Source organism: Passer montanus, unplaced genomic scaffold, assembly GCF_014805655.1.
Source record: "Passer montanus isolate IOZ18808 unplaced genomic scaffold, ASM1480565v1 scaffold83, whole genome shotgun sequence".
Taxonomy (NCBI): domain Eukaryota; kingdom Metazoa; phylum Chordata; class Aves; order Passeriformes; family Passeridae; genus Passer; species Passer montanus.
Genome location: NW_024373590.1, coordinates 2,750,806 through 2,777,864, shown reverse-complemented (window position 1 = coordinate 2,777,864; position 27,059 = coordinate 2,750,806). Strand labels below are relative to the sequence as shown.

The following is a 27,059-nucleotide window of genomic DNA, read 5'->3' as shown; positions in this document are numbered from 1 at the left end:
TTTGCAATCTCATGCTGAAGTTTCATACATAAAAAGTAAGTGAGAAATATTTGTTACAAGTGCTTTCTTTGTTTCTTTTCCCATACAGCAATCCATAGTTATGTTTTTATACTTTACGCTTCAGAACATTAAAAATGTACTCCCCAGTACTTTACAATGAACAGTTAGTGAGATCTTGTACAACTTTCAGCTGACTCTCAAAAGTACACAGACTTTGGGTTTGGAATTTTCTTTAGAAATATTCAGTAAAATCTGTTTAGTTTCAAGCAGTGACTTACAGAAGCTAAACTGTAAATATAGTTATTTCTTGTTATAAAATAAATTAAAATATAATCAACAATAAGTTCAATTTGGCTGATTTAAGTTAAGCATATAGCTGCAGCAGTGTTCCTGATACAGAGCATTAAACTGGTCCGCAATTCTGAATAACTCAATAAAACTTGTACTGACTGCAGGCTTCTGTTCTGATCTAAACAAAATAAATTCTGTCTAGATTTTTTAAATGTTTATTTATAAGGTGCTGTCCTATTTAAACCAGTTTTATTCTCCTGTTTATCCAGAACATACATTTTGATTAATCCAGTATCAATTCTAAAGGGAAGGGAATTGGCATTTTATTTTATTTTATTTTATTTTATTTTATTTTATTTTATTTTATTTTATTTTATTTTATTTTATTTTATTTTATTTTATTTTATTTTATTTTATTTTATTTTATTTTATTTTATTTTATTTTATTTTATTTTATTTTATTTTATTTTATTTCAGTCATCTGTTCCCAATGTCCATTACATTAGAGAACTTGCATATGTTGGTAAAACTGTTGATATCCTAATGAAATTTGGACAAAAAAACCCCAAACCAGCAGGCTTTATGACCATGAGCTTGTACTTAATTTCTTTTTATAGAAGGTAATACATCAGCTACAGAACTAATAAATTTTGTGATGGTAAATTAGTTCCATTAAAGAAAAATGCATCCAGGGTGCTCTGTCAGAAAATATTTTTTAAGAACTCAGCATAATCTGTGCTATATAATTTCACCTCCTCCTGTTTTCCCCCCCATAAAAGGCTAACTTTTACCTTGTTTTGCTATTTTATGCCAGAAAAATAGGTATGTTTCATTTAAAGTCTCTTGTGATTAATTCTATTTCTACTTTCTAAAACTTTATTTATAAAGTTTTTCTTCTGAAAACTAATTCAGAATCTTTAGATATCAGTTGATTCTAATAATCTCAATTTAAAAAAAAATCTTTCTTCCTTTTGAGAGGGGTTTAGGTATAAGATAGTAACAGGGTATCTCCAGAGGAAATGCAAAATACAAGATAAGGGAAAATTTTAGAGGAGTTTGAAGTAGTTGCCAGTGAATATAATGGATAATTCACAGTAGAGCTCATTAAGAAACTGTTTGATTTAGAATGATTCATATTTCTGTCATAACACAGCTTTAGCCACTGATTTTGTGGACCTCAAAAATTAAAGCAAAGCAAACATTAAAAATAAAATTCCTTCTTTCTGTATTGACAAATTTTAGTGATTAGACTTTGTGAAAAATATGGGTGTAAAAAAATATGCAGGCCTATCTTTTAAAATAAAGATTACAAAGTACTGAAAAACAGTTTTCCATCAAGCTTGCTTATGTCCCTTCAGTTTCCTTCTTTCATTTTCATGTATTTTAATATCACATTAACTGCATATTTATAGTAGTTTATTTTACAGAACAATTTATGATAAAGACAATATACAGAACTACAGAAAGAGCAGCTCTTGGATATTTCAGGTTTTATTTCTAATAGTCAGTGTGTTTGCAGTCACTGTCCTTTCTGGATTACTTGTTGAATTTTGCTTTCAAAGCAGAGTTAATATTTACTCAAAGTGTGGCTTGTCCAGGATTTTAACATACATATTCTTTTTATCAGCTTCTGTCTCGAGCTTTTCAGACAGTATGTCTCTCCACTGGATTAAAGAGTAATTTTAAATTTGATTTTAAATTCAAATAGCTTCAAAAACTTATTCTTAGGTGCTTTTACAGCATGTATACTAACAGTTAGAGCAGTGAGATGAAGATGCTGGTGTAAATCAGCTTTGTGCTTAAGAAGAGCCTGACAACAAACACTCCCCATGTGTGCTCTCCTCGCTAAGCTGCTAAAGTAACAAAAGAGTGTCAACTACTCATTTTCCCCATGCATTGTGGAAAGCCTGATGTATTGCTTGTTCACTAAGAATTTTTTCCATGTTATTTCATGCATGGGTACTGATGCGTTTAAGAGGCTATTTTGCCTCTTTGGGATCTGCCACTGTTTTTGGCAAAATGAAGAATTTCAGTATGATGCAAATTTTTTATGTCTGATTTAAGAGAATTATTTTTAAACGTGTGTCATTATAGAGAATTTTTAGTTCAATGTGTTTTAGCTGGAGCTTTGGGCATAAAAGCTAATCAAACTGGGAAGCCGGGAGCTGAGACCTCGCAAGGTGAAGGTCATCAAAATAATCATCAGCTGTAAAATAAAATCTTAATTTCATCCAAAGAGTCTGTCAGAGAGCTATGAAAAATTAAAATGTGACATTTCATTTTCAAGAAAATGAGGCTAAAAGTGCCAGTAAGGTATTTTATGCTGTGACCAGTTGTTCTTTCCATTAGAAAAGATGCTAGTGTGTTTTTTGTGAAGACCAGAAAGTCACATGTGATTATGGAATTGTGGAGCACATTGTAATACATGTGCCAAAGTCCATGAGTAAGAATACTTTTTCATACCATACTGTTTTGGTGCTGATTGCTATTCCTGATCCAGCAACTAATATCAACTGTTAGAGCCTGATTTTGCCTCTTAAAGCTTGAGTTATGTGAAGCATGCTTAGTTATTCTTCAGAGTCTGGGTGTGTATATAGAAGCTGGGAAAGGCTAGAGAGTTGAGTTTTTAAAATCTAAAGGCACTCCTTTGAAACATGCAAACTCTTTTTATTGGTGAGAGAATATTATCAAATGTAAAGAAACAGAACTAAGAAAAGCTGAATTCCTGAGCCTGCTCTACAAAATGAAGAAGATAGACCTTTCTGAAGGAAGACGATCTGAACATAATAAAATCTGTTAGTCCAAATACTCAAGATTAACCAGAATTTTGTACACAGAATAATTATTGTAAGTTTTTTGAAATGAGAAGAATCAGTCAGGGAACCTTTGTGACAGCTGCTTCTGTTAGTCCCAGCTTTCACCTCTGAGAGACACAAAGGTATTCCTTACATTCTGTTCTGTTATGTGCTTTTAACTTCATTAAAATAAGCCATGTTTAAGCACAGTGAACCTAATTGTTTTTCAAAACAGTCAGATTATATGTTTAAAAAACACATCTGTAGGCAAAGCTGAGGACTTTTTGTACAGCTTTCCAAGAGCTTTAGGTATATTCTTTATTCTGCTGAGTCACAACAAGTCACAACTTCAGTTGTATCACTGCAGGAACAAAATAGCTTGAAACTGTTGAAAAGAACACAGTGGGAGTAAGAATATGCCTGTACTGGGGGATAAGTACCAAAACTGGGGCTTGAGGGGAGGTGGGTGTGTTTCTTAATTAAGGCAAGAAAAAGTTCTCCTTAAACTCTCTGGAAACTTTGATAAGACACATTATTTTTTTCACATTGTCAAGACCTTCTGAAGCAGTAGTCCCCACTTCATTTGCAGGATTACTTTTTGGTACATTGATACTGAGCTCTCCACTTCTGTTCTTTGTAGTGGATTGCTGTCTGTCACAAATTTAAACCTTTCCCAATTTCCCAATATTTACAGAACTGATTCAACAGATTCTCCTTAATATTCTTAACACTATTGTTGAAACCACAGGGTTTTAAAAAAAAATGGTTGTGTACTTTTAAAGGAGCTACAGCAGATTTTTTGCTTGTAGCTAAATGGCTTCTCTTGGAAAGATGGAAGATCTTCCCATCTGCTACAGCTGCAGACAGGTATAGTGATTTAGCACAGCATTTGCTCTCTACAGCACCATTGAAGACAAGACCTTCACCAGTGGAGGACAAATAAAAGCTTGGCATCCTTAGTGAAAATGGCAGTTTATCATTATTTCTCTACTGGTGGTTTGTCTTGCTCAAGAATTGATGGGTGAGTATCTGACAGAGGCTAGGGGTAATTTTATGTCTTTACCCTTATATTTAAACTATAGTTTTTATTAAAAACAATGGTAAAATTTCTTAAAAACACACAATCTCCCCCATTTTTGTGTTGATTTTGTGTTGATATTTCTCCCCTAGGTCCTTTTGTTTCCTTTTAGATTATTTTTCATTTATCTTGCAAATAACATGCTAATTACATAGAATGCTTCACATTTCTTGGTTTTATTAGCTTTTTGTAAATAGCCTGAAAGTGCTCTTAGCAGAAAAATCATTAATATTTCTGGCTGTGGTAGAAGCAATCCATTCAGCTGACTCTTACCCATTACTTTTGATTGGGTTCACAACTGCTACAGTTGTGAATCAGTCTGTTTGAAATGCAGGCATTTGTTGTGGTGTTTTGCACTTTCATTAAGCAGTTATTGTGACAATAACATTTTTGCTGCTCTTCATAAATATTTGGGGAACATCAGCAGAAGTGTTAGAAAAATGATAAGGAGCACCATACATTTTTCCAAGCTGCCCTTCTGATCCTAAGCCCATCAAGGCAGGCAAAATTTCTTCCATTGACTTAATCATATTTGAAGTCAGCCCCACTGTTCCTTCCATGTGCCATTATGGATTTCTTTTTTCTTTCTTTTAAACAGGAGGAAGGGAGAAGGAGTACAAAGACATCTCTGCTATCATCTTAGATAAATTGCTGCTGGTATTAACCATCTAACTAAGACTAAAAAGACAGTAACAGAATGGTCTGATACTGTGGGGGAGCTCTAATAAGTGGTTAGATCAATCAGTTTCTCAACAGAGCCTTGACAAGTTTCTGATTTACTGGAATAAGCCTGTTTCCAGCTGTTAATAGTCTAAAAGATTTTTACGTTTGACAAGAAAAAACTCAGCCTGAATTGCCATTGCCAGGACTTCCTTCTTGATTATGGTAAAAGCAGTCTATTTCTTCCCTACAGAAATGGTCATCTTTTCAATCATTTTTAGTTCTTTCCTTTACTTGTTCAAGGGGGCAAAACCAAAAATAGCAAAGTTATCAGCGACTGTTCATGGAAGCGAGAGTAACGGAATTGAAACTGCTGAGCGTGAGTTAGTGCACCAGTGGTCAAGCTTAATGTTACACTTGATTACTTCTTATTAATCTCTTTTTAAGATTAATGTGTCTTAGATGTCCAGATGTGAATGTGTGATAATTATGTGCAGCTGAAAAGCAGATGTTTCTACCAACTAAATGAAACTTCATCACATACACACAGGGAAGGGAAGCAGTACTGAAAATCATGACACCAACAGTGAAAGCAGAAGAAGGAGACTGCTGTTTGATGAAGAATTTGAAATATTTCTTTGACAAACAAAGCCACTGCAGTATTGTCGCCGGAGGAATATATTTATATTTTTCTGAGATGAGTTGTAAAACTCCCACTCAGTTTGGTTTGAGAAGGAATTGAGCCATGCTATTTTTTCACAAATACAATAATTCAGCTATTTTTGGTTTAAATTAGAGTGGTGTCAAGACTTATATATGCTGATTGGTGAGAACTGGATAGTGGTGTTTCACAGAATGATGATTGCCTGGTGAATAGTGTGTTCCAGCTGCAGCACTGCCTGCCTGCTGACATATTCCTTATTAGAAAAGAAGTGTGATAAATAATTCTTATGCCTATGTGACTTCAGCCAATGATTTTTGTACACTGAAGGAATACATAGCTTTTCTAAATGACCCTTTATTCTGCAGCTGTGTGAGGCTGAGTGTAATCAAGAAAATCATACTATATATAGATGCAGGTTTAATACAATTAAATACTAGTTCTTACCTTCAAGTGATTCACAATCTTTCTTATGCAGATTTTTGTTCACTAAGAATAGTGGGCTTTAAATATTTACATGAATATTTGCCATGACTAATTTAAAAAATAAAAATATATAAAAATAAAAACCTCTTTATAAATAAGAATTAATGACAACAAATCTTCCGTTTTGAAATTTGGTTGGTAATGACAAGATTCTGCTTTGAAGAATCTTGTCATTAGATTCTTCTGTCAAGAAGTGTAAAACTCTTCACTGAAAGGAAATCTTTGTCTCTATTTCTTTAATTCTGAAATTTCAGGCTTCCTAGCTTTCCATGGTAAAGTGTTTTCCTGTTGGATTTCAGAAGTTTCAGATATAGAGTGAATGGATACTGTGGGAAAACTACAGTTGAATATTGGAATGTGTTATACCCAAGTTGTCTTTCACAGTCCAGCTGGAATGAGGAGATGTTCGTAGTGGCTTCTGATTACTGGCAGAGAGCAAGACGCCAACTACTGCTGGTGTAGTTGGCTTCTCTGCTCTCTATAATGTCCACTGGAATTGGCTCTACTGGGAATAATCTCAATGGTAAAGTGAAAGATACAGTTGTAGGAATGGCTTTTATGAGGTCTTCTGGTGACTTCTACAGCCACATGTTAGAGATGCTCCTATAGAAAAATGTGAGAAAGTTTAACTTTTGCTGTGACCGTTTTGCTATTCCCTGCATAAATGGAGAAGTTCACTCTTTGATGCTGGGATAACTTCAAAAACACATCTAAAGGCAGTGGGTTGATTTCTTTCCCCTTCCTCAAAACAAAGTAGTTTAAATGGCTCTGGTGTTAATTTTTAGCCATTTCCGTGAATGTACAAATAAAGATTCTGCAATACTACTTTCTTAAGATACTGCTTTTCCTGCTTTGATGCAGATATAATAATATTTTTTTTTACCTGATTGTGGACACAGGGTAGCAGAAGACTGTCCTGGCTTTGCTGGTTCAGGCTTGAGTCTCAAGTGATAGTAATGCCTAATTACTTAATAAAGGACTTGGAAATCTCTGCTGACACAGCAGTAATCTTAGGAAAATCCAAAGCATGTAGACATGTACCACAACTGCTAACCACAGAGATTCAAAAGTTTTAAGTGAGGTTACAAAATATATGAGACAAGATTAAACCACCTTCTTAAAAATATGTCAAAGAAATTTTTACAGGATTATCATATTATCATGAGTGTGATACCCTTTTATACTCTCTCAATTTTACCTACAGATTTGTAACTTCAGAAGTCAGCCCTTCAACTTTCTGTGTACAGTTGCACAAAAAAAAAAAAAAATTAGGTTTTTTTTAATATTAAATTATATAATTTGCATGCTTTACTGTGCTTGAGCAGTTGCAGCAATACCTGCAACAATTTCATGTCCTCCCATAGCCTTTGTTTCTTAATCACAGTAAATTCATTAATATATACTAGTGATGATTTTTAAATAAAGCATGCAACATTTGATTGCTGAACTATAGCCTTAAAATCATAACTAGGTGAAATACTCTGAGCAGGAGATCCAGAACTCCTGACCTAACAAGATGGAAACATTTAAACAGGTTCTTGAATTGTGCTAACAAATACTGATGTAGATACCTTTAATGAATACTTCATCTAGGGAACCTTAATTGTCTCCATGTCTCCAATGAAACTTGAAGAATTTCTGATGTGCCTTTTAAAATTTATGTCACCTTTTTTAAAGAACCTATGTGTAGGTTGGCTTGTATGTTTTCTGACATGGGCAAAGGAGCATAAGTGGATAAAGACTTCCATTATCTCTTCCCCGTGTCGTTCAAGACATAAGAAAGCAGTTTTGATATTCCTTATGAGTTATTTATTTCTGGAACTTAGTGAGTTGTCTTTGAATGTTCTGTTTTCAGTCATATGAAGCATGGAAATGACCAGGGTCAAAGTCCAAAGAGAGGCATTAAAGAAATGTATTATAAATATTTATATGGGCATTTCTTAATATTTGCCTTAGTTGCTAACCTTAGAATGTATTGTAGCTTTAGTACCCTTCTGTAAGCTCATCCAGACCCTGTGGATCATATCTCTTACTTGATACTCTCTAGGGATTTTTAGCATGATTTTTAGTCCTGTACCGGACTTTGTTGTTGCCTCCTGGATGGGAAAACTGTGTTTCTCTCTCTGCATCCATATATTTGTTTCACTGCTGTTACTTGCTATGTTTGTTAAGTTGAGACCAAAATCCCTAACATTTAGTGCAGTCTAGGGAAAAAAAAAAAAAGTCAGATTGTGTTTTGCTGTATGCAAAACTCTATGATCATGAGTTAAATCTGCCGTTCTTTTTAGTTCTTTTTTTAACTCTTTTTTGCTGTTGTGGTTATTATTGTTTATGTCCTTAGGACCTCCAAATCTGGGCTTTTCCTACATTTTCTTAGGTTTTGTTCTAGGCAAAACAGAAAAACCTGCATAAAGTATGTGAGAGAAAACACTGACACCAGGAGAGAGGAAAATCCAGGTGAAGTCTGAAACAGGCTTGATTGGAGTGATTGCTGTGGTCTCTGGCAGTCAAAGAGCTTTTATGTAGTTGTAATCATCAGAGCATGGATGGGACTTTGAAGATAGCATTTTTCAGACATTTATGGTGAATATCTTACAAGTGTGAGAACTGGGAGTTTCCTGAGGTGCCTGTGTGCTTGCTCTGCATTCTTGGTCCGTCACGGAGACTGCAGTCCGGAAAGGAAGGAAACAGAAGCAGTTATTTCAGTTGTGGGAAGAAGATTGTTTACGGATTTGTGAACTAATTAAATAAATGGCCCTCTGTGACTGCTGTGAGACACAGATTTAGGGACTGGCTAAAATAATACCCTTGGGGAATCTAATAGCATTTAGTTAACCTGAGGCTTCACAGAAGCTGTAGGGGTGATTGCAACCTTGAGTCTGCAGTGGCTGCTGCAGAGAGTCTCTATGGCAGAGCTGCCCTGTCCAGGAAGCAAAATTCCACCCTACTTTAGGCTATTCGGCTTTTTTTTTTCCCCCACCGCAGAGAGAGTGGTGACAACAGGTTTTTAAAAGTAAAATGTATCTTCACCTTCCATTCGGTGTATGTGTCATGTGAAGACAAGATTATTAATCTAAACTTGGCAGTTTTTGGAAGGAGCAAGTGAACATATTCTACTATAATATTGAAACTAAGTCAAGAAATGGCACATTATGAAATTTCACGTAATAGCTGACTAGACACTAAAGGGAGTTTTTGCTATATTTAAGATAAACATCTTTTGATGGTGAGAAATACAATGGCATACATTTTATTTACCTTGAACTTGTGGAAGGAGAGGGAAGACCATAGGTTGTCTAAGTCAGCATGTATGTGTTCATTTAGGATTGGATTTCGGATCATAGCATTGCACTCAGGCCAAGGAGATGAAGATGTACTCTGCTGTCTGGTTGTGCACGCAATGTGTTCTGACTCTCATATTTGTTTCAAACCACAGCAACTGTGGTATTGTGGTGCCTTATGCTCCTGCAGAGTATTACCAGGACTTGTACCCCTGGTGAAGAAGTTATAATAAAAACAAAGAGTTTTCTGCTACTTTACAGTAATAAACAAATACTGAAATATAAACCATTCCTACTACTGGTGTTATTTCTATATCTTCTGATTCATTACTGCTCATGTAATTGTATCTGAGTTATATTTAGTTCCTTACAGCTGCTTTTAAAATGAGATTGTATACAAAAATGGTTGTATGGACCAGTTAATGCATTTTTTTTTCTGAGAGCACAATTGTTTAACAAATGTTTTCACTATAAAGAAATTGTTTTCTTCTTCTTTTCAGATACCATGACCAACAGGATGTTACTAGCAATTTCCTTGGAGCAATGTGGTTGATTTCAATAACTTTTCTATCCATTGGATATGGGGATATGGTACCAAATACATACTGTGGAAAAGGGGTCTGTTTACTTACTGGAATCATGGTGAGTGAATTTGTTAATTGGATATGAGATTGTGTTTGCTGTTAATTAATTTGAAATTAAGCCCAAAACTTCTGGTAGCCATAAAGAAATACTTATCTTCTGTCTTGTGGAGTGTATACATAATTAGACCATACCTATAGTCTCTCATTCCTAGTAATAAAATGGAGTTTTCTTCTTTTTAAGCAAAAATTTGGTAGCTGTGCAATAAAATACAGAGAAACAAATTGCACCCTGACATAATTCATAGTTTCAGAAATCTCAATAAAGTCTTTCATTAAATGTAAAGGTATCATATCATCTTGATCATCTTTGGGTATGTGTAATTGGACCAGTACTAATAATGGCTCTTCAGTTATGAATTTTGTTTCTTAAAATTAATCACAAAGAGACATAATGGTGGCAAAATTCTTAAAATTCTTTTGTTTGAGCATAGTTTTCTACTCTATTTCTTGTAAGTCTAATAACATATTATTCATAACAGTCCATTGCTTTAAGTGGAATTATGTTATGCAAATTGCACAATAATATCTTTTACTACCATTGATATCATGCAGCAGTTGTTAGGTTAGGCATGCTCAATATATATTTATTAAGTGTATTTCATGTCTGGTTTTAATTTGTTGTTTGGTCATAGTTGGGCAGGGAGTAAAGCAATATATTGTAATGCTGGGAAAATTTACAAATATCTACAGTAAATTAGATGCAAACAAGTTCTGGACTCTGCCACTCTTATTTATACCAGCTTCTGTGTAAATGTCCCTGTGAATAAGAAAGACTGAATGATTGTCATGTGTGCGCAGTATACAACAGTGAGATACATACTTGCTTCTGAATTTTTGCCATTAATTATAAGTCATGCATGTATAAGTAATCTGGCTCTGTTAAAACAGCTATATTGGGATTATGGCTGAAAGAAAATTATATCAAAGTGTTGCTCCTTTTGAGCAGATAGGGTGATAGAGTATTTGTTTATAATAAGTGTATGTTTTATGTCCAGAGAGGAAAAAAACCTTTTTTTTTTTTTTTTTTGTAAGGTTTGAGGGGTTTTTTGACAAATGCTTCAAAAATATTTTAAAAAAACCTGATAGCTTTCAATTCATTGACCATTATTGACAAAGATTAATAAAGATTTCTAGTATATTTTGCAAAAGGTGGTAAATACATATTGAGTTTGCAGTGGAGGTGAAAGGTACAGGCTAAAAGCAGGGGGAGGACTCACAGGGCTTTTTTAAAGGCTGTTGGCTGAGCTCAAATCTGCCATCTTCTGGGGTGTTTGCCTTTGCTCCTTTCTGTGTTGGATACTGATGCCAGAGAGAATGAAATGTGCTCATAAATTCACAAGGAAAAAGAGATGGAGAAGCAGTGTTTATTGACACCTTGCAGGGCAAGGATTGCAGAATAGAATCCTCATACAAAGTCACTTCCACTGCTTTCATGGAAGTATGGATTTATACATACCATTTTCACACATTGGCATCTCTTTTTCACATCTGGTAGACTTGTAAAATGTATGGATGAAACTTTCATTTCTCTTATTGGGTTTTCTTAGTGATTATAGGTTCTGCAGCTGTTTTGGATCAGGATATCATGGTAATGAATTTGGGATAAACATCTATAGAGACAGAAAGCATTCTTAACAAGAAAATGAGCCAAGTAGCTGCTGTGCTGTGATAGGTAAAAGAATAGAAAGCCTAACCACTAATTACATTAAAATAATCTTTGAGATAAAATAACATGGAGCAATGAGAAAAAGTCAGATGCTGAATTACTTTGGGGTTTTTGGGGCTTGTGTTTTGTTTTGTTTTGTTTTTATAAAGGACCCGAGGAAATATGGCACAGTAAACATAATAATGAACTCTCTTCTAGCCTAACCTGTAATACCAGAAAGTTTCCAGATCTTGAATATCGTTCTTTAAAAGCAATTACTCTTCTGAAACTTGTACAGTAACTAATTAATGTTTGTTGTGGAAAATATAAAATCCTAAAAGAACAGACCTAGTGATTTTTATTTCAATAGGAGCAATTGATCTAATTAAAAGACACACAAAGGTAATCGTTGAATGGATGTAGTAAAATAAAAACATAAATTTGGTTTTAAGAAATAAAGTGTAATTCCCTAGCATCTGAAGCAGTAAATGCATTGGATTACTGTGATCAATGCCAAATACTGCTGAGTGTTTGCTTTTGGGTAAGGTCCCTATTAAAATGGATGGAAGGGGGAATAAATAGAAATACTTGTGAGTACAAGAGTAGTTACACAGAAAACTGAAGAATTAATATTGGCTCTGTGGAACTGGTGGCTCAAGGAAGCCTACTTTGGTGTCTTGATTCCTATGAAGGAAAAACCCTGGTGCCGTGTCTATCCTCCCACTTCTGCCCCAGGAATAGCTTTCTGTGCAATGGAAATGGGAGTGCTCAGGGGGTACAAGGCAGTGAACTCTGCCTTGTACTCCAGCCTGAGAAGTGGACTTTGTGCAGTCCGCTGGTGGCAGCAAGTTGTGTTGGTGATTGACATTGTAACTACTGCTGTCTTAGTCTCTGATGTAAAGTGACATCTTTTAAACTCTATACTCCAGCCTGAGAAGTGGACTTTGTGCAGTCCGCTGGTGGCAGCAAGTTGTGTTGGTGATTGACATTGTAACTACTGCTGTCTTAGTCTCTGATCTTTTAAACTCTACAAGTGCACACTGCTGCAAAATAGGAAAATCTTTACACATATCAAATGGAAGAATGCCTTGAGAATTGTTGAGAGTAAGACAGCAAAGAAGTTTGATTAATGTATTAGAGAAACTGGGGAAAAAACCAAAATAAAACAAACAAAAAAAAACAACAACAAAAAAAACCACCTGTGAACAAAAAAGGCAAACAGTGAAAAAATATGAACAATTTACATTTTGATCTTGCAAAGCACTTAAATGTATGAAACTTTCATAAAAATACTGTCACAATGTGTTACAAAGAGGAGCCAATGCAGAGAAGTTTTACAATCAAGCAAGTGAAACTGAACTGGATGCCTCAACTCAATTACCAGTCTGTGTTTTTCCAATGAGACTTTACTAAGCGGCAGTAGTAGACTGTGGGCCAGGTGGACTATAAATGTATTCTCTGCCCCCTGTGTACATTAGGTAGGTCTGGAAGAGTGTGTTGGATGGACACACATACAGCTGCTGTCACTGTTCTCAGAACGGGATAGGGAGGAGATGTGGAGACCTGTGGCATCCTTGCCATGCTGTGCAGCTTGTTGGGGTACTGTATTTGCATGTGTTTTATGCCTGCTGAAGCTGCCATGCCAGGTTGTCAGTGCCCACCCAGGCAGATCTCTCAGATGCTCATCAGCAAGGTGATCTCAACTGCAGGTGGAGCAATTTCCTTGTATGGTTTCTAAGTGGAATTTAGAAACCATACAAGGTTTCTAAGAAACCGTACAAGGTTGCTGGTTGTGTAGGCAGCACTTCCACCTTCCTAATGGCTTTTTGCATCTAGGGCCTTGGAGTGGTTTGCAAAATTTTCCCTGCTTTATAAGGACATTAATGAAGTTAGCAAAAATTTAAAGGTCTGTAGAAATTGGTAAGGAGGAGTGTGAGAAGATATGGAAAGGTGCATAATTATGGACTGTGAGATTGATAACTTTTGCAGACCTTTTTAAGCTGTTGCAGTTACGCAAGATAAAGCAATGGCAATTCATTCTTCTGCCTGCAAATACATGGACCTGTTATGAGTTTTAAGAAGGACATTTTCCTTTTAGATCCAGCACTATGTGGTGAGGTGGTGCGTTTGTTGTATGATGCAAAGTTTATGATGCAGAATCTTCCTGCAAAGCCACCCACCAATGGTTAGTACCAGACATGTAGGCCAAACCTATGTTGCTGCAAATAAAATGGGTGAATTGCAGTTGTCCTGTCACAGAATGCAGTTGGTTGGGTATAGCTTGATGAAGTTTGCTTTAAATGAAATAGATTTTATTACAAGTGTCTGCATTGCTAATATGGAAATTATACTTTAATTGCTTTTCTTGTTGAAATGAACTTCAAAGAGATTGTTAGACCTAGGAAAGAACCAAATAAATAAGGAGAGTTTCTTAAATGTATACAATAGCTGTGGACAAGATACAGAGAACTATCTAAAATAGGAACAAGGCACTTAGAGTAGCAGTTTCTAACTGTCTTATTCTTTGTTGGTAGCAAAATCTGAACTGTATTATTATCTTACAATCAGATTTTATTACAAGTGTCTGCATTGCTAATATGGAAATTATACTTTAATTGCTTTTCTTGTTGAAATGAACTTCAAAGAGATTGTTAGACCTAGGAAAGAACCAAATAAATAAGGAGAGTTTCTTAAATGTATACAATAGCTGTGGACAAGATACAGAGAACTATCTAAAATAGGAACAAGGCACTTAGAGTAGCAGTTTCTAACTGTCTTATTCTTTGTTGGTAGCAAAATCTGAACTGTATTATTTTTGAAATTTAATAGTTGTTAGATTGTAAGAAAAAAGAGGTGAAAAACAAGTAGATTCTAACTACATAGTTAACACTGTCTGCATGTCTTCTGGAATGAGTTCTGAAAAACAGAAAAATAAGGTAAACATCAGATTGAAGCAAATATGGAAATTATTTTTTATAACTTTATGGATAATGTACAAAAATATCATAAATTATTATGCATAATAATGTCTAAAATTTGTGATTTTATGAAAACTTCTGTTCAAGTTGTTTAATTGTGTAGTGTGTCAGAGAAACATAATGCTTTATAAAATACAGAAATGTATTTTGAATTACACTTTAAAAGCTGAAAAGGTATGATCAATTTAAGTTAAAGTGCTGTGGTGCATGACTCTGTGGATAAGAAGATATCAAACATCTAGAACACTGCTCAGTTTTTACTTCTCTGAGAGTACAGAAAATATGAAAAGCTTTTTGTGTGATTTGATAGCATCTTGGGTCCATGTCTCAGATATGCTGGAATATAATTTAGTAGATTCTGATAATACAGTAATAAATACAAGTATTTATTGTTATTATAAGTTACCAACAAAGTATTTAGAATAGACGGCGTTTGTTCCTTCTAGCATAATACAACCTAAGTAGGCAATGTATTGAGCAGATATTTTATATGGAGAAGACAGTTAATGATGTCTGCATCTTAGGAGTAAAGCTATTAAATGCTGGTCTGCTGAGAAATTTGTCAGCTCCTCTACTACTGTTGTTCCAGCACAAAAAATTGTACAAATGATAACTTTTGTAGGGAGGCAAAAAGGTAGTTTGGGATTATTTTATGTCTGTGGCTTGTTGGAATGAAATTTCTAGCTGAAGTAAAGAATCATAAATTACCAAAATCAAGTTGGGAAGCTTTAAAACATGAAGTACATTAAGAGGGCATTAGTCTGAAAAGTGAGACAATGGCAAAAGTTCTACTCCATTTGAGTAAACAACACGTCTTGAAAGGTTTCACCGTCTTTCAAAATGAGAAAAATTAAGGGAAAAAAGCTTCTTCAGAAGGTCTTTAGTTTGTACTAGTAGAGCAGGGAAGTTTTTGAAGTGTCAGAGGACACAGGAACTTTTTCCCACTAAGGTCTAGTTATGGATGCATTTCAGTAAATTCAAAGGCAATTAGTTCCTGGCTGGAATGAGAAGCAATTGAGAAGCAACATGAGTGTTGTTGTTTACATAGGTATGACTAAAGTCGATGACTGTTGCAGTAAAACTTCTTTGATCTGAGAAAATGTAATTTCATTAGCAATAGCCTTAGATTTAATACAGCAGTTTTTGTATACTTTTACACATATTCTCATGAAACTTTTGTATTTACAACACAGGTGAAGAAAAAGAACGTCACTGGTAGCTTTCATCCTGAATTATTGAAATTATGTTTCCCATCAGCCTTACAGGCTGTTAAGTCTGCTCATTTAAGGAAATTAGACTTCAACCCTTGCTCAGCAAAAAGTTTTTTATGCCTTTTGGGATACACTGTCCAGGGGTGTTTTACCTGTTATGACGACTGAAGGTTTACCAGAAGCCCAGTCATGAGGGCATATTCAATTGTCAGAGTTCCCTGACAGTCTACAGTCATTAACAATACATTCATTAACACTACAGTCCTTTATAGGTTCCCCTGTAGAAGAGATACTGTCTTCATGTTATAAATCATTATGTCCTCTGCTGTCCCAGATGTCTCTCCTAGTACCCAGCTTTCATTTCTCAAGAAGTCTACTTCACCCTCACTTAAGACTACCCATTCTTATGTGTGACACTATTGAATCAATTTCACATTTATACATAACAGTTTAATGGTCTTCATATTTTTTTTTTTCCACAACATTGCTAAAAACCTTATGGGCTAATTCGAAGTAAACAATCCTGCTCATCTACTCTTATATAGATCAGAAATTTAAATGTTGCAATAAAGTTCTAGATGTGATGCAGACAAACTCCACTGAAGATAATAGTAGCAAGGCAAATATTGAATACACGAAAGTATAAATAATGCAAAGGTTTTTTTGATCACCCTTTGGTGAGATAACATAGTTGTTGTCCTATTACTCTTTTATTTCAGTCTTGCAAGGTTATGCATCTCTCCCAGTAAACAGTGACAAATGCAAACCCATATTAATACAGCACCATTTCCCTAGCTTCTGTCTGTATTGTTTTGGAGAGGTTTTTTTTACTTCAAGCAACATTTTTTAAAAATTTTTTCCCCTTCCCTGGTGGTCATGTATGTCCACCTTTGAGAGAGCCGAATGAACAAAATACCTGTTTAAATTCTTACAGGATTTTCATTTTATGCAGAGCAGCAGGAGGAATGTTGTGCCTTTTCTGGTGCAGAGCTAAATTTCCCACCAGAACCATATGTCTGCAAAGCGCACCTTCTCTCTCCCTCAGTGGATCCCAAGAGAAGTGAGCAAGAAATGTGGCAACTGCCTTCTTTCAGCTACAGGCAAGTATAGCAGGACACTTTTGTGACGCCTACACCACTTAAGATTGCACTTCACTTCCAGTCCAGTAAACCAAAGATGCCAGAGAAAGTCAACAGAGACGCTGATACACAGTGTTGCTTCCCTTCTCACCAGCAGCACCCTCCAGGTGGTTGCAGTAGTGACTCAATTTGCTGTAGTCTTGTAAAGGTATCTCAAAACCTTATCAAAAAAAGAACCAATTGACAATGCCTGAGGCATTTACTTAGAGGACGACAGGGTTTCTCTGCTGACCTGCTGCTTTCAGTTCTAACTGAAAATGCCGCCGGTGCTAAGCTTTACTTGCCTTAGATAGACCCTTGGTTGAAGAGTTGAAAACACTTCTCTGGCTGCCAGTAAATCTGGGCCTTGACAAGAATGCTGGATGTACATGCTAGACTGCCCTTGAAGTCTGAACCCTGCAGTTTTCCAATCACTGTCTTGCAGCTGTGTGAACCTTCAGTCTTAGCACTAGTGAGTGGTAGTAAAGGCATGGTCTTGATCCAGATTCCATAGCCACATTTTCGTTGTGTGCTGTGGGAAACACCAGCTTTTTCCCTCCAGCTGCCATGGCTGTGTCAGGTGTGGTTTACTGTAATGTAAAATCCTCTGTAGTAACTTTTAGTTAGTCAGCTTTGATGTGGTGATTCTGCTGATATCAGCAGAAAGCTCAGTGTGGATTGCAGAAGTGAAGAGGACAGAGGATTGAGTTTGGACTGCAAAAGGCATCTCAGCTGCCATATAGAAATATATTGGTGAGTGACTTTGACAAGGAAGGAAAAGGGAAAGTCAGATCTAGTATGATGCTATAACTGGGTAATACAGGCCTACCACCTTTATTAATTCTTATTTATATTCCTGTAGCCCTTCAGGACTCCTAATCCTATTGATACCAGTGCTGTATAAAGAGAATGGAAATACATAGTCCAAACTACTGACAAGTTTAGCATTCCCATAGAGCAAATAGAATGGGAAACAAAGAGGAATTATGTAGGATCAGTAGAAGTCATATTGGCATACCAGAATCTGACGTACCTTCACTGATTTTGCTAGGCTTTGTAGTAAGTAAAATCCTAAACAAAGGGGAAGGTTTTAAAAGAAAACTATATATTAGATTTATATGTTTCTTGGGAGCTTTTACTAAGTAAATAGGTGATGCAAAGAATCTGTCTGAAAGATGTTGTTAGAAATGAAATCCATGAGGAATCATAAAATACTGCAGCTGAGGGCAAATGTTCTGTATACGATGCCATAGAGAAGGGACTGCATCAACACAGAGCGGAGTAGCATTGTAAGAATGACAGGCAAAGAAAATAACCATTGCAGCAATCTCTGATGTGTCTAAGACATAGTTTGTTTTGTTAAAGCAGTTGAAAGGAGGCTTGCAATAATTCAGAACTAAGTGCCAAGAGGAGAGATTGTGCAGAAAATAGGGGAAGTTGCAATTTGTGATGGCTGTAAGTAAAATGAAAGACAACACCAAGTAATAGTCATGCTTTTTTCTGAAGGTCACGTTGAAGCTAAATTCATGTCACGTTCAGTTGCTAAATTTAAAATATAGCTTAAAATACAATTAATTTAATCTTTCCTCTCTTTCCCTTTTCAAATAACATGGGCTTGACATTAATGCCTATGATGTTATTTTTTCCCCCTCAATTTAATCCATCCTTCTATTCATTTTTTAAGGTGTATCAGTCATCGTATAGGTTTATGTAATGGAGAAAATTATTATCCTACTAGTGTTTAAAAACTGCCTGACCATATATGAGTAAAATGCCAACATACACTTCCACTTACATTTCTGTCAGGGAAACTCACTTTGGCATCAAAGAGGGCTAGAGAGGAGAATGGCTTTCACAGACTTGTCTACCTGCATGAGCATTTGAACTTTAGGTGTCATTCTTTGTCCTTAACAGGAGCAGCATATTTAGAATTAAAGGTGATACAAAGAATGTCCTCAAGTTGCTTGCAGTCACATCCAATTTTTTTCATAAGCAACAGCAGCTAAATTGATTGACAATCAAGGCAAGTTCTGTCCTGTGTAAATGGTTGTGAACTTTATGCTAAAGGTTGTACTGCTCATAAATGCATCAGAGATCTGATGCCACTGTGAAGTCCAGAGTTTGTTGATTTGCTCAGCTGGAAGACTGTGGATATTATTTTTATTTATTTTCAGACTTCTTGCTTTTACTGTAGACAAATATGGTACACTTCATATCAAGCAAGAAATAATGTGTGTTCAGGATGAAATTCATGTGCTTCATCTTCTGATCCTTGCAAACAGGAAATAGGCATTGCTCAGCTCATCAGTGGAGTCCTAATCTTGCCTATTCTTCAGTCTGTGATCTTTAAGAGCTTCTCATGCTTTAGTAGATAATTTCATTCAGCTTGTACATGCTTTCTGGAAAACAGAAGAATTCAGGTATCAGAATCAGCTTTTGAAATGGGTGGTTGCTGGCAAACACTTGATCATAAAGTACTTGAACACCATCAAATTAATGAATGGTTAATTCTGTTATTACTATTTCCACTAAGTGGAGCAGATGAACACTGTAGTCAGACCTTAGCCTTGGCTTGATCAATTTGCTTACACTGCATGTGTTGTAATAATTTCTGTCCTAAGTGCCCTTAAAACCAGGCTGCTTACCAAGCCAAAATAAACTCTGTAATGCAGGAGGTGGTCAGGCTGCTGATTAAGGAGTGTGAATTTCAGATAGAATTGATTAATGCTTTCATACCTGAAAATATATATGGTCCTACTTTTTTAATTTTTGTCATCTTACATATAATTCTCCTGAACAGGAGCTTGAAGCAATGATTTATTTAATTATTTACTTCAAAACTGGATAAAAATAATGATGCTGAAAGTTAATGCAGTAATCAAATATAAGACTTTGTAGAATTTTATTCTCTAGAAAACCCCTCCTGCAGATGAAATAGTACTTTTGCTTAGATTGAGTAATTTTAATAAGTAAGTAGCTGATGCATTGCATAGTACTGGTATAACAAACTGAGCTTACCAGCTGACCTACTGATTTTCCTATGAATCAGCATATTCAAAAAACATGGCAAGTATCATGCACACAATGCTACCATTTTTTGAAGTAACTGTATTTCCTCTATTTAATTTCTGCAATTTTGAATAATTTTATGAGTATTTTTAAGGATGCTGAACTCTTTAGGGGAGCCATGTATTACTGCAGGTTGCTGCAACATAAAATGTTAATCAGCATCATGTAGTTTAAGTGGAATTTTAGTCATTGTTGTAAGCTGCTATGAGTGATTCTTTTCCCCTTAGAGTACTGTGAAATGTAAACATGCAGGTAGTATAATACTTCCTACTTCTGAAGAAACACTAGAAGAACTCATGTTCGTGTCCTGAGATCCCATCATATACCACAAAACCAGGAGGTTTAAACTGAATTTAGAATACCTTGCCATCACAACAAGTTGTTCTGGAGATGAGGAAGATAGCAGTGCATATACACCACAGAGGTGGTTGTCACAGCTCACCAGTGACAGTATTGTGACACCACAGGCAGTATATTGTATGTGAGACATAAAACTCCTACTTTTGACAGCATTTGGCCCTTACAGCTGCTGTGCCACGTTGAAAATGGCTTAATCACAAAGGCTGGAATGATTTTGCTTCAAAGCAAGCTCTTGCCTGCCACCTTCCTCTACCCTTTTTGAGGGAGATTGGGAAAAAGTCATCTAGTATTTCTGTCCCCCAGTAAATTGGCTTAAGTAGGTGTTTTTTAAACCACCCCCCAGTGGGGTCTGTATTGATAAGCTCATTTCCATCCTAGCTTTCTTGCTGTGAGAAGGCAGAACTCTGGTTATGTCATTAAATCAACATCTGGCCCTAATTTTCCTGACACACTGAACCAAAACATCTCTGCTTTTATCTTCATTTCCTTGCCATTATATGGGGTAATTTATTAATCTAACTGCCTACAGAAAAGTCTTCTGTATATTAGGATTTCCCTCAACAGGAAGAAGACCTAAAGAGCACTGTCTGTTTTCTGGGGAGGTAGGATGTGTTAGAGCATCTTCTGCCTTGTCCTCTTCTCAGTGGAGGCTCAGTGAGCTCCTGAAGTGCTTAGCCTTAAGCTGTGTGGGCTGTATTCTTTCTTTTTAATTGTTATTGGGGTCTAGAGAAGAAAAAGAACTTGGAACACTATTTTGACTCATGGAGAGAGCAAAACTTCAAGTGGATTCCCATGAACTTCCATTGTCATAAGACTGGATAACAGAGAGGTAGAGAAAAATAAAGGCTTAGTACTGAGGACAGGAAATAAGCAGGAAATGCAGCAAAATTATAAGGGCCTCATTTGAAGGAATGCTGAGAGCTTTTGAGGATGGAAGATGAACACTAATTGGAGAAAATGAGAGGAAGATTTGGATGGATTTTTACCAGGGAAATGGAGAAATTATTAATTCAAGGCTTTCACAGAATTCATTGTATGCCTCAGTAAGTACACAGACAGACAAGATCCAGTTTTTTTTAAGTACTCTGTGTGTAAAAAGGGTTTCCAATGAGTTAATTTATTTTGCAGCCTCTATGTTTTTGTATTTTGAAAGCTAAATTCTGACATTTCTTCTGGATTTTCTGGAAAGGGTAAGGCAGTTATAGATGTGGGGGATAGAGAATAAATTTATGGGAGAAATACAGAATGAATAGAAGAGCGCTCTGTGACTAAAAACGTGCTAAGCTTCAGTGAGAAGCAATGAGAGATTGTTTTATATTGAAGAGTAACTGACACAAATGAATAAGAGCTAGATTGGAATGAACCTGCAAGTTAAATGTAACCTTGTATATTTAATGAGATATTTATACTTTTTTAAAAAAAGAAGATGTAAAAATTTGTTTATTAAAACAAATATTAAAAAAGCAGAATTTATAAATAGTGTAGAGGTAATGATAACTCTAGATATGTAAAATTGAGACTGCTTATTACCTGGCTCATTTTAGCCTCCTTTCCTTTTCACCTGCCCCATAAAGAGGCATTTGTATTTGTCATCCTGATGAAGCCACTGTCATTCCAAAGAAACAGGCACCTTCTGGAATTTGCTTGTTGTGCACATGCATACATGCATCTGCACACATATACACAGCATGAATTAGAAAATTGGTATTTTCTCCATGGAAGTTTTGAAGATATGGTCCTGTGTATGTGTTCTATTTTATATGGTAATAAGATAAGGAGAAATAATGTAGGAAAAGATCACTGAAGGACCCAGAACAACAGGAAAATATACTAAAGTGAGTAAATACTAATTTTACTATTATTTTTAGGCCCTGCAGAAAATTCTAAGAAACTTTTCTTTTGTGTGTGTGTGTGTGTGTGTGTGTGTTTGCTAAATACTAATCTAATATTATTTCCTCTTTAACAGTTGTGGTAACCTTGAGAAAATTTTAAGAACAGGGTACTCTGTTACTGGGTTAAAAAAAGTTGGTGTTATCATTCCCTTTGTTTATGCATTAGAAATGGGATATGCTCAAATGTTCAACCCCTGCAGGGAAAAAAACAAAACAAAACAAAAAAAACCACAACAGAACTTTTAAGTGAAGCTGCTCACTAATTATTTTGGTGGCTTAATAGTTTACTAGCCTGTAAATACTGACTTGTCATAATACTCTGAAATGAAACAGCTGTAGTAAGTTCACTGTATTTACCTGGTATTAATCACCTGATGCCTGCCATACTTCTACAGGAGGAGAAACTTCCTGTAAAAACTCTGCAAAATGCAGTAGTAACATCTTGGGGGTTTGTTTTATTGTTTTCAGGGTGCTGGGTGCACTGCACTGGTGGTAGCTGTGGTGGCAAGGAAGTTAGAACTTACCAAAGCTGAAAAACATGTGCATAATTTCATGATGGACACCCAGCTAACTAAAAGAGTAAGTCACACTTTATATTCACAACTGAAAAGGAATACTGTGCATTAATTTCTTTCTGCATTTGTTTTTAAGTAGTCTCCTGCTTGGTATCCTTGCTGAACTTTATAATGAGTATTATTTTGAAAGCTTAGAAATTGGATGCCTTGAGTTTTTCTTTAAATTGAGGGCAACTGCAAGTTGTCAGCAAATTTTAAGGATTTATATAGAATATCGTATAGAGGTGCCTTGTAACTGGAAGGTATTTGGTGTTAATTACTTAATTAGCAGTTAAGTGCTGTGAAACTAGAGTATTGTATTAAACCAAAAGCTTTTGCATGGCATATGAAAATATATCTATTTGTATCTAAAACAGGTTAAATGACTGATAAAAGCAAAAATTTCTGCTTTGAGAGATGTTCTTAAGAAAACAACAAATGTTTTCATATGTTGATAACATATGAACAATAACAGTGAGGCAGTCTTTCCAACTGCTTTTTGTACACAACACATAGTTTATTTAGTGGCAGACAGTATGAAGGACTCTGAAAGATATTTTTATACATTATTTTTAGAAGAGACCATTTTTCACAAAATAAGAATCATTGGTATTGATGGAAATATTTTAAATGAAAGAAAATGCAGCAAACAAGGCAATGCAAATCCTGTGCTGAAATAAAGCAGGTCAGTGTTGAGGGAACAAGAAAATGAGTGGTAGCTGTACAGTCCACTCAACTTGTCCAGTCTCCATTATTGAGAAGAGCTAATGTGAAGACAAAGGTGCTTATAATCACAGCTCAGCAGAACTCAGCAGAGTTTCTCCTTCGTGGTGGGTGCAGAGGGATGTCAGTGCCTGAGATGGAGAGAGTAGTTCTGCTCCAGGCAAGGAGGAGGAGGATGGCTGCCCCAGCACAGCTCCCTGCAGCACTGCACTGCTGCAGGTGTTGTGCTGCAGAGAGCCCTGTCCTGTCCCCACGTGCTGTGCTTCTCAGAGCACTGCTCTGGCTGTGCTGGCTCTCATTTCTGTGCTGCTCACCACTACCTGCCTGTATCTCCTCTAAAGAGTCACAGCTGGGAAAGACTAAGGATGAGTGGGAAGACAGTTCTTATATAGGTGTAGAGGGTGTCTGACAAGGTGTCTCTCTGAGCTTGTTGATTTACATTTCTATTGCAGTCAGTTAAGGTGTTGTTGATACTAGACCACAGAAAATAATTTGTCCTTCCATAACACAGTCACTTTTCTAGTGTTATCTGACAGCTGAGCCCTAAATGTATCTCAGAGATTGGCCAGATTTTGAGTCTACTCTTTATTTATGCCTTTTGAAGTTTACTTTGTTCATTTATTCTTCATGTAAATCTCAGTGTTAATCTAATACTTTATTCAAGTGGTGCTTTCAGAGCTTTAAGCTCGTGAAACTCAAAGCATATGAAAAGTGAGCCAAGCAAAGAAATCCAAGATGCACATCAGATCACAAATCATGCAGATGCTGGGGATCTTTCCTTACAGCCTGGTGATAGTCATACCTCTTGGAAGTGCAAGGGCTACTTAGGGATTGTGAGCAGTTCTCTAAACTGTGGTCGTGCTTTCAGTGAAGACAGGACAAGGTTCTTGAACACTTAGAGGTGCAAGGTAGGGGAGCCTGTTCTGGGCCAAGCTATTGCATGACATTCCTGCAATATCTTAGCCATTGACTTAGCTCTGACACTGCAGTTACTGGCATGATGTAAAGCTGGAGGGAGAGAAAATAAAGACAAATAAAGACAATTAGGACAATTTTTCTTTCCAAGTAACCCAGTCATTCAGCCAGTAATCAACATTGCATTCAAATTATTTGTATCTTTTTAAGCATTCTTGAAAATTTTGGAGGGCCTAAAAAGAGAGCTGTAGGTATACTTAACACTTTATGGAAAGCCAAATGAAAAAAAAAAAAAAAAGTCAAAGCACTTTTTAAAAAGAACTCTGCCCATATTAATTGGCAACATATTTTTTCATCTTCTTGGAGAATGTTAAAAAAGAAACAAGTATAAAAACTAAATGCCACCCAAAAAAAAACCAAAAAAAAAAACCCAAAAAAGCAGGGACCAAGTGCTCAAACAGCTCTGGAAGTTTAAAAGACTGTTAAATTGCTAAAAGAATTAAGTGTTAACCATAGAACAAAAAAAGAGAGAAATGTTATGGTCCTATTGAATTCACTTAATTAACATACAGATAATGCATTAGTATTTCCTCACTGTAATTTATATTGCCGTAAACACCAAACAGTTCCAACTCTTTGAAGAGGGAAAATTATTCCTTGGTGCAAAAACATTTGATCTGAACACCACATCTGTATAAAAAGGAAACTGCTCAGCAGTCCCTTTAATCCAGTTGTTGCTTTCTTCCCTCAGTGCTGCAGATTCTTGAGGTATCCATTTCCCACAGTTAAGACAGCATTTCAAAAGCTTTAGGAAGAGTTAATAACAGAAAAGTAAAAACATAACATAAGACTACTATTGTCAGCCTGGTGTTTTTCTTTTATTAAACAGGTGAAAAATGCAGCGGCCAATGTACTCAGGGAAACATGGTTAATTTATAAAAACACAAAGCTGGTTAAAAAAATAGACCACGCAAAAGTAAGGAAACATCAACGCAAATTCTTGCAAGCTATTCATCAGTAAGTACTATTTTGCTTTCTTTTTCCTCCCAAGGTGTTTTCTCTGTTAGTTTCCTTCTCTCTGTCACTCTTAGTCCCATCCTGCCCCCTCCCTCCTCTCCCCCCACCATTTCTTTCCCTTCATAGATGATTGTTCTGGAGTTTGATTTTCTTTCAGAGTAAGTCTAAGATAACCATTTGCTGTATTATCTGTTTACAATAAAATAAAAAAGTACACTGGCAGTTAATGTCCATATAAACTGGTCAGTGTTTTTTAGAAGTTTCCCATGCTTCTTGAATTATCTAAGACTTTTTTTGTTCTATGCCACTGAGACCATCCTTTGTTTTTATGCATTTTCCTCCAGGTAGAAAGATGTGAGCTACAATAGACAGAAGAAAATTTTTAAAAACCATTTTCTTTGTAGTAGATGTTTTAATATTTTAAAATCAGAATGATGTGATAGAAGAGTATGTAGTGTTTAATGAAAAGAATATTCATCAAGTATGATTTCATGACCACCAGCATTTAGTTGTGTCTCTCCACTGTATATTCTCAGTGCTTAAGATCAAATGTTGGTATGTCAGCTATAACCCCTGCTATCTGTTCTAGGAAATGGGTGTGTGTTCCAATAGTTGAGACCATTGAGCACCTCTGGCATTTTTCAAATGAGTTCTTCCCATCTCCTTGAGAGTCTGAAAACAAGCCTGAGACCTAAAACTGGTAGTAGGGTTAAGCTGTGCCATGGTATTGCCAAACTACAAGGATTTGTCTAAAACTGACAGTATGTATTTGTCAGAAACCACATCCAAATGAGCAGAATTGCACAATGGTTACTATTCCTGAACTACATGAGAGGGGAAAAAAACTCAGTTTTGTCCTCAGGAGCCAGAATTGTTTTGAGGAATGGTCAGGGTCTGTTTCTTCGATTTGTTATCCCCATTCACCCTGAGGCAGTCATTTGTACAGCCTATGAAGATAGTTCCCATGAGTTACAGGGAAGAAATAGATAAGTTTAATTTCAAACTGATTGTTTCATAACTTTTGAGTGTAGGTCTGTGCCTGAGACAACCAGTGAAGAGATGTGAGGGAAGCGTCCGTGATGAAAAGAACATACATGTAACATCTTACAGGAAAGACAGGAAGGAAAGGCCCAGTTTACTCATTTCCTATTTGTAAATTTAGACTAACAATCATTCTCTCTTTCATAGCAATGTTTCAAAGTAGCAGGTAGATTAGCTTAAGCTATTAATTACTCTGTAATTCTTGGTTACTGTATTACATTTCGCAAACTTGCAGGTTTAAATGTTACTGTGTCATTGTGGAGATATTTTGAGGAATAAAAAGACAACAGAAGTTGAGGCATTTTTATGTGAATATGAAAAGTACATTTTTATATAGCAGTTTGGCCATCCTGCTTAGCTTAAAGGATTGGGAGGTGGAGGGGAGTGGCAGGGGTTCTGGGGAGAGGATAGCATGTCATGTGCATCCTTGCTGGACTTGAATCTTTGATTGTAAAGGTTGTTCCCTAACATTTTAACTTTACTATTTATTGTGTGTGTGTTCCTGTGTCTGTGTGTGTATGAGTACATATGTTCAGAAAAGAATCTAAAAAGCACAGCAGGCTCGATCTCCAGCTTTTTTTATCGCTCAAGCTTGGAGAACTTTTCAGGATATAAAGTGTGTGTCCTGCACCTCCCTTAA

At 35.9% G+C, this 27,059-nt stretch overlaps 1 protein-coding gene and 1 long non-coding RNA gene across 5 annotated transcripts in view; one reads left to right on the top strand and one right to left on the bottom strand.

The window, feature by feature from the left end:
* KCNN2 (potassium calcium-activated channel subfamily N member 2) overlaps positions 1-27,059 on the top strand; it is a 72,306-nt gene that overhangs the window by 36,405 nt on the left and 8,842 nt on the right. For 3 of the 4 annotated variants that reach the window (XM_039733117.1, XM_039733116.1, XM_039733118.1), the window contains 3 exons: positions 9,753-9,894; positions 22,638-22,748; positions 25,251-25,378. In XM_039733117.1, coding sequence (XP_039589051.1) covers positions 9,753-9,894; positions 22,638-22,748; positions 25,251-25,378 — 381 coding nt within the window. Of the gene's footprint in view, positions 1-9,752; positions 9,895-16,664; positions 17,671-22,637; positions 22,749-25,250; positions 25,379-27,059 lie in introns of those variants that run through there. The other variant, XM_039733119.1, reaches the window with a different exon arrangement.
* Positions 17,795-27,059, bottom strand: part of LOC120513568 — a 32,610-nt gene continuing 23,345 nt past the window's right edge. The window contains exons 2-3 of the long non-coding RNA XR_005630294.1: positions 24,249-24,454; positions 17,795-19,247 (exon numbers count right to left, since the gene is read on the bottom strand). This is a non-coding gene — a long non-coding RNA (uncharacterized LOC120513568). The remainder of the gene's footprint in view (positions 19,248-24,248; positions 24,455-27,059) is intronic.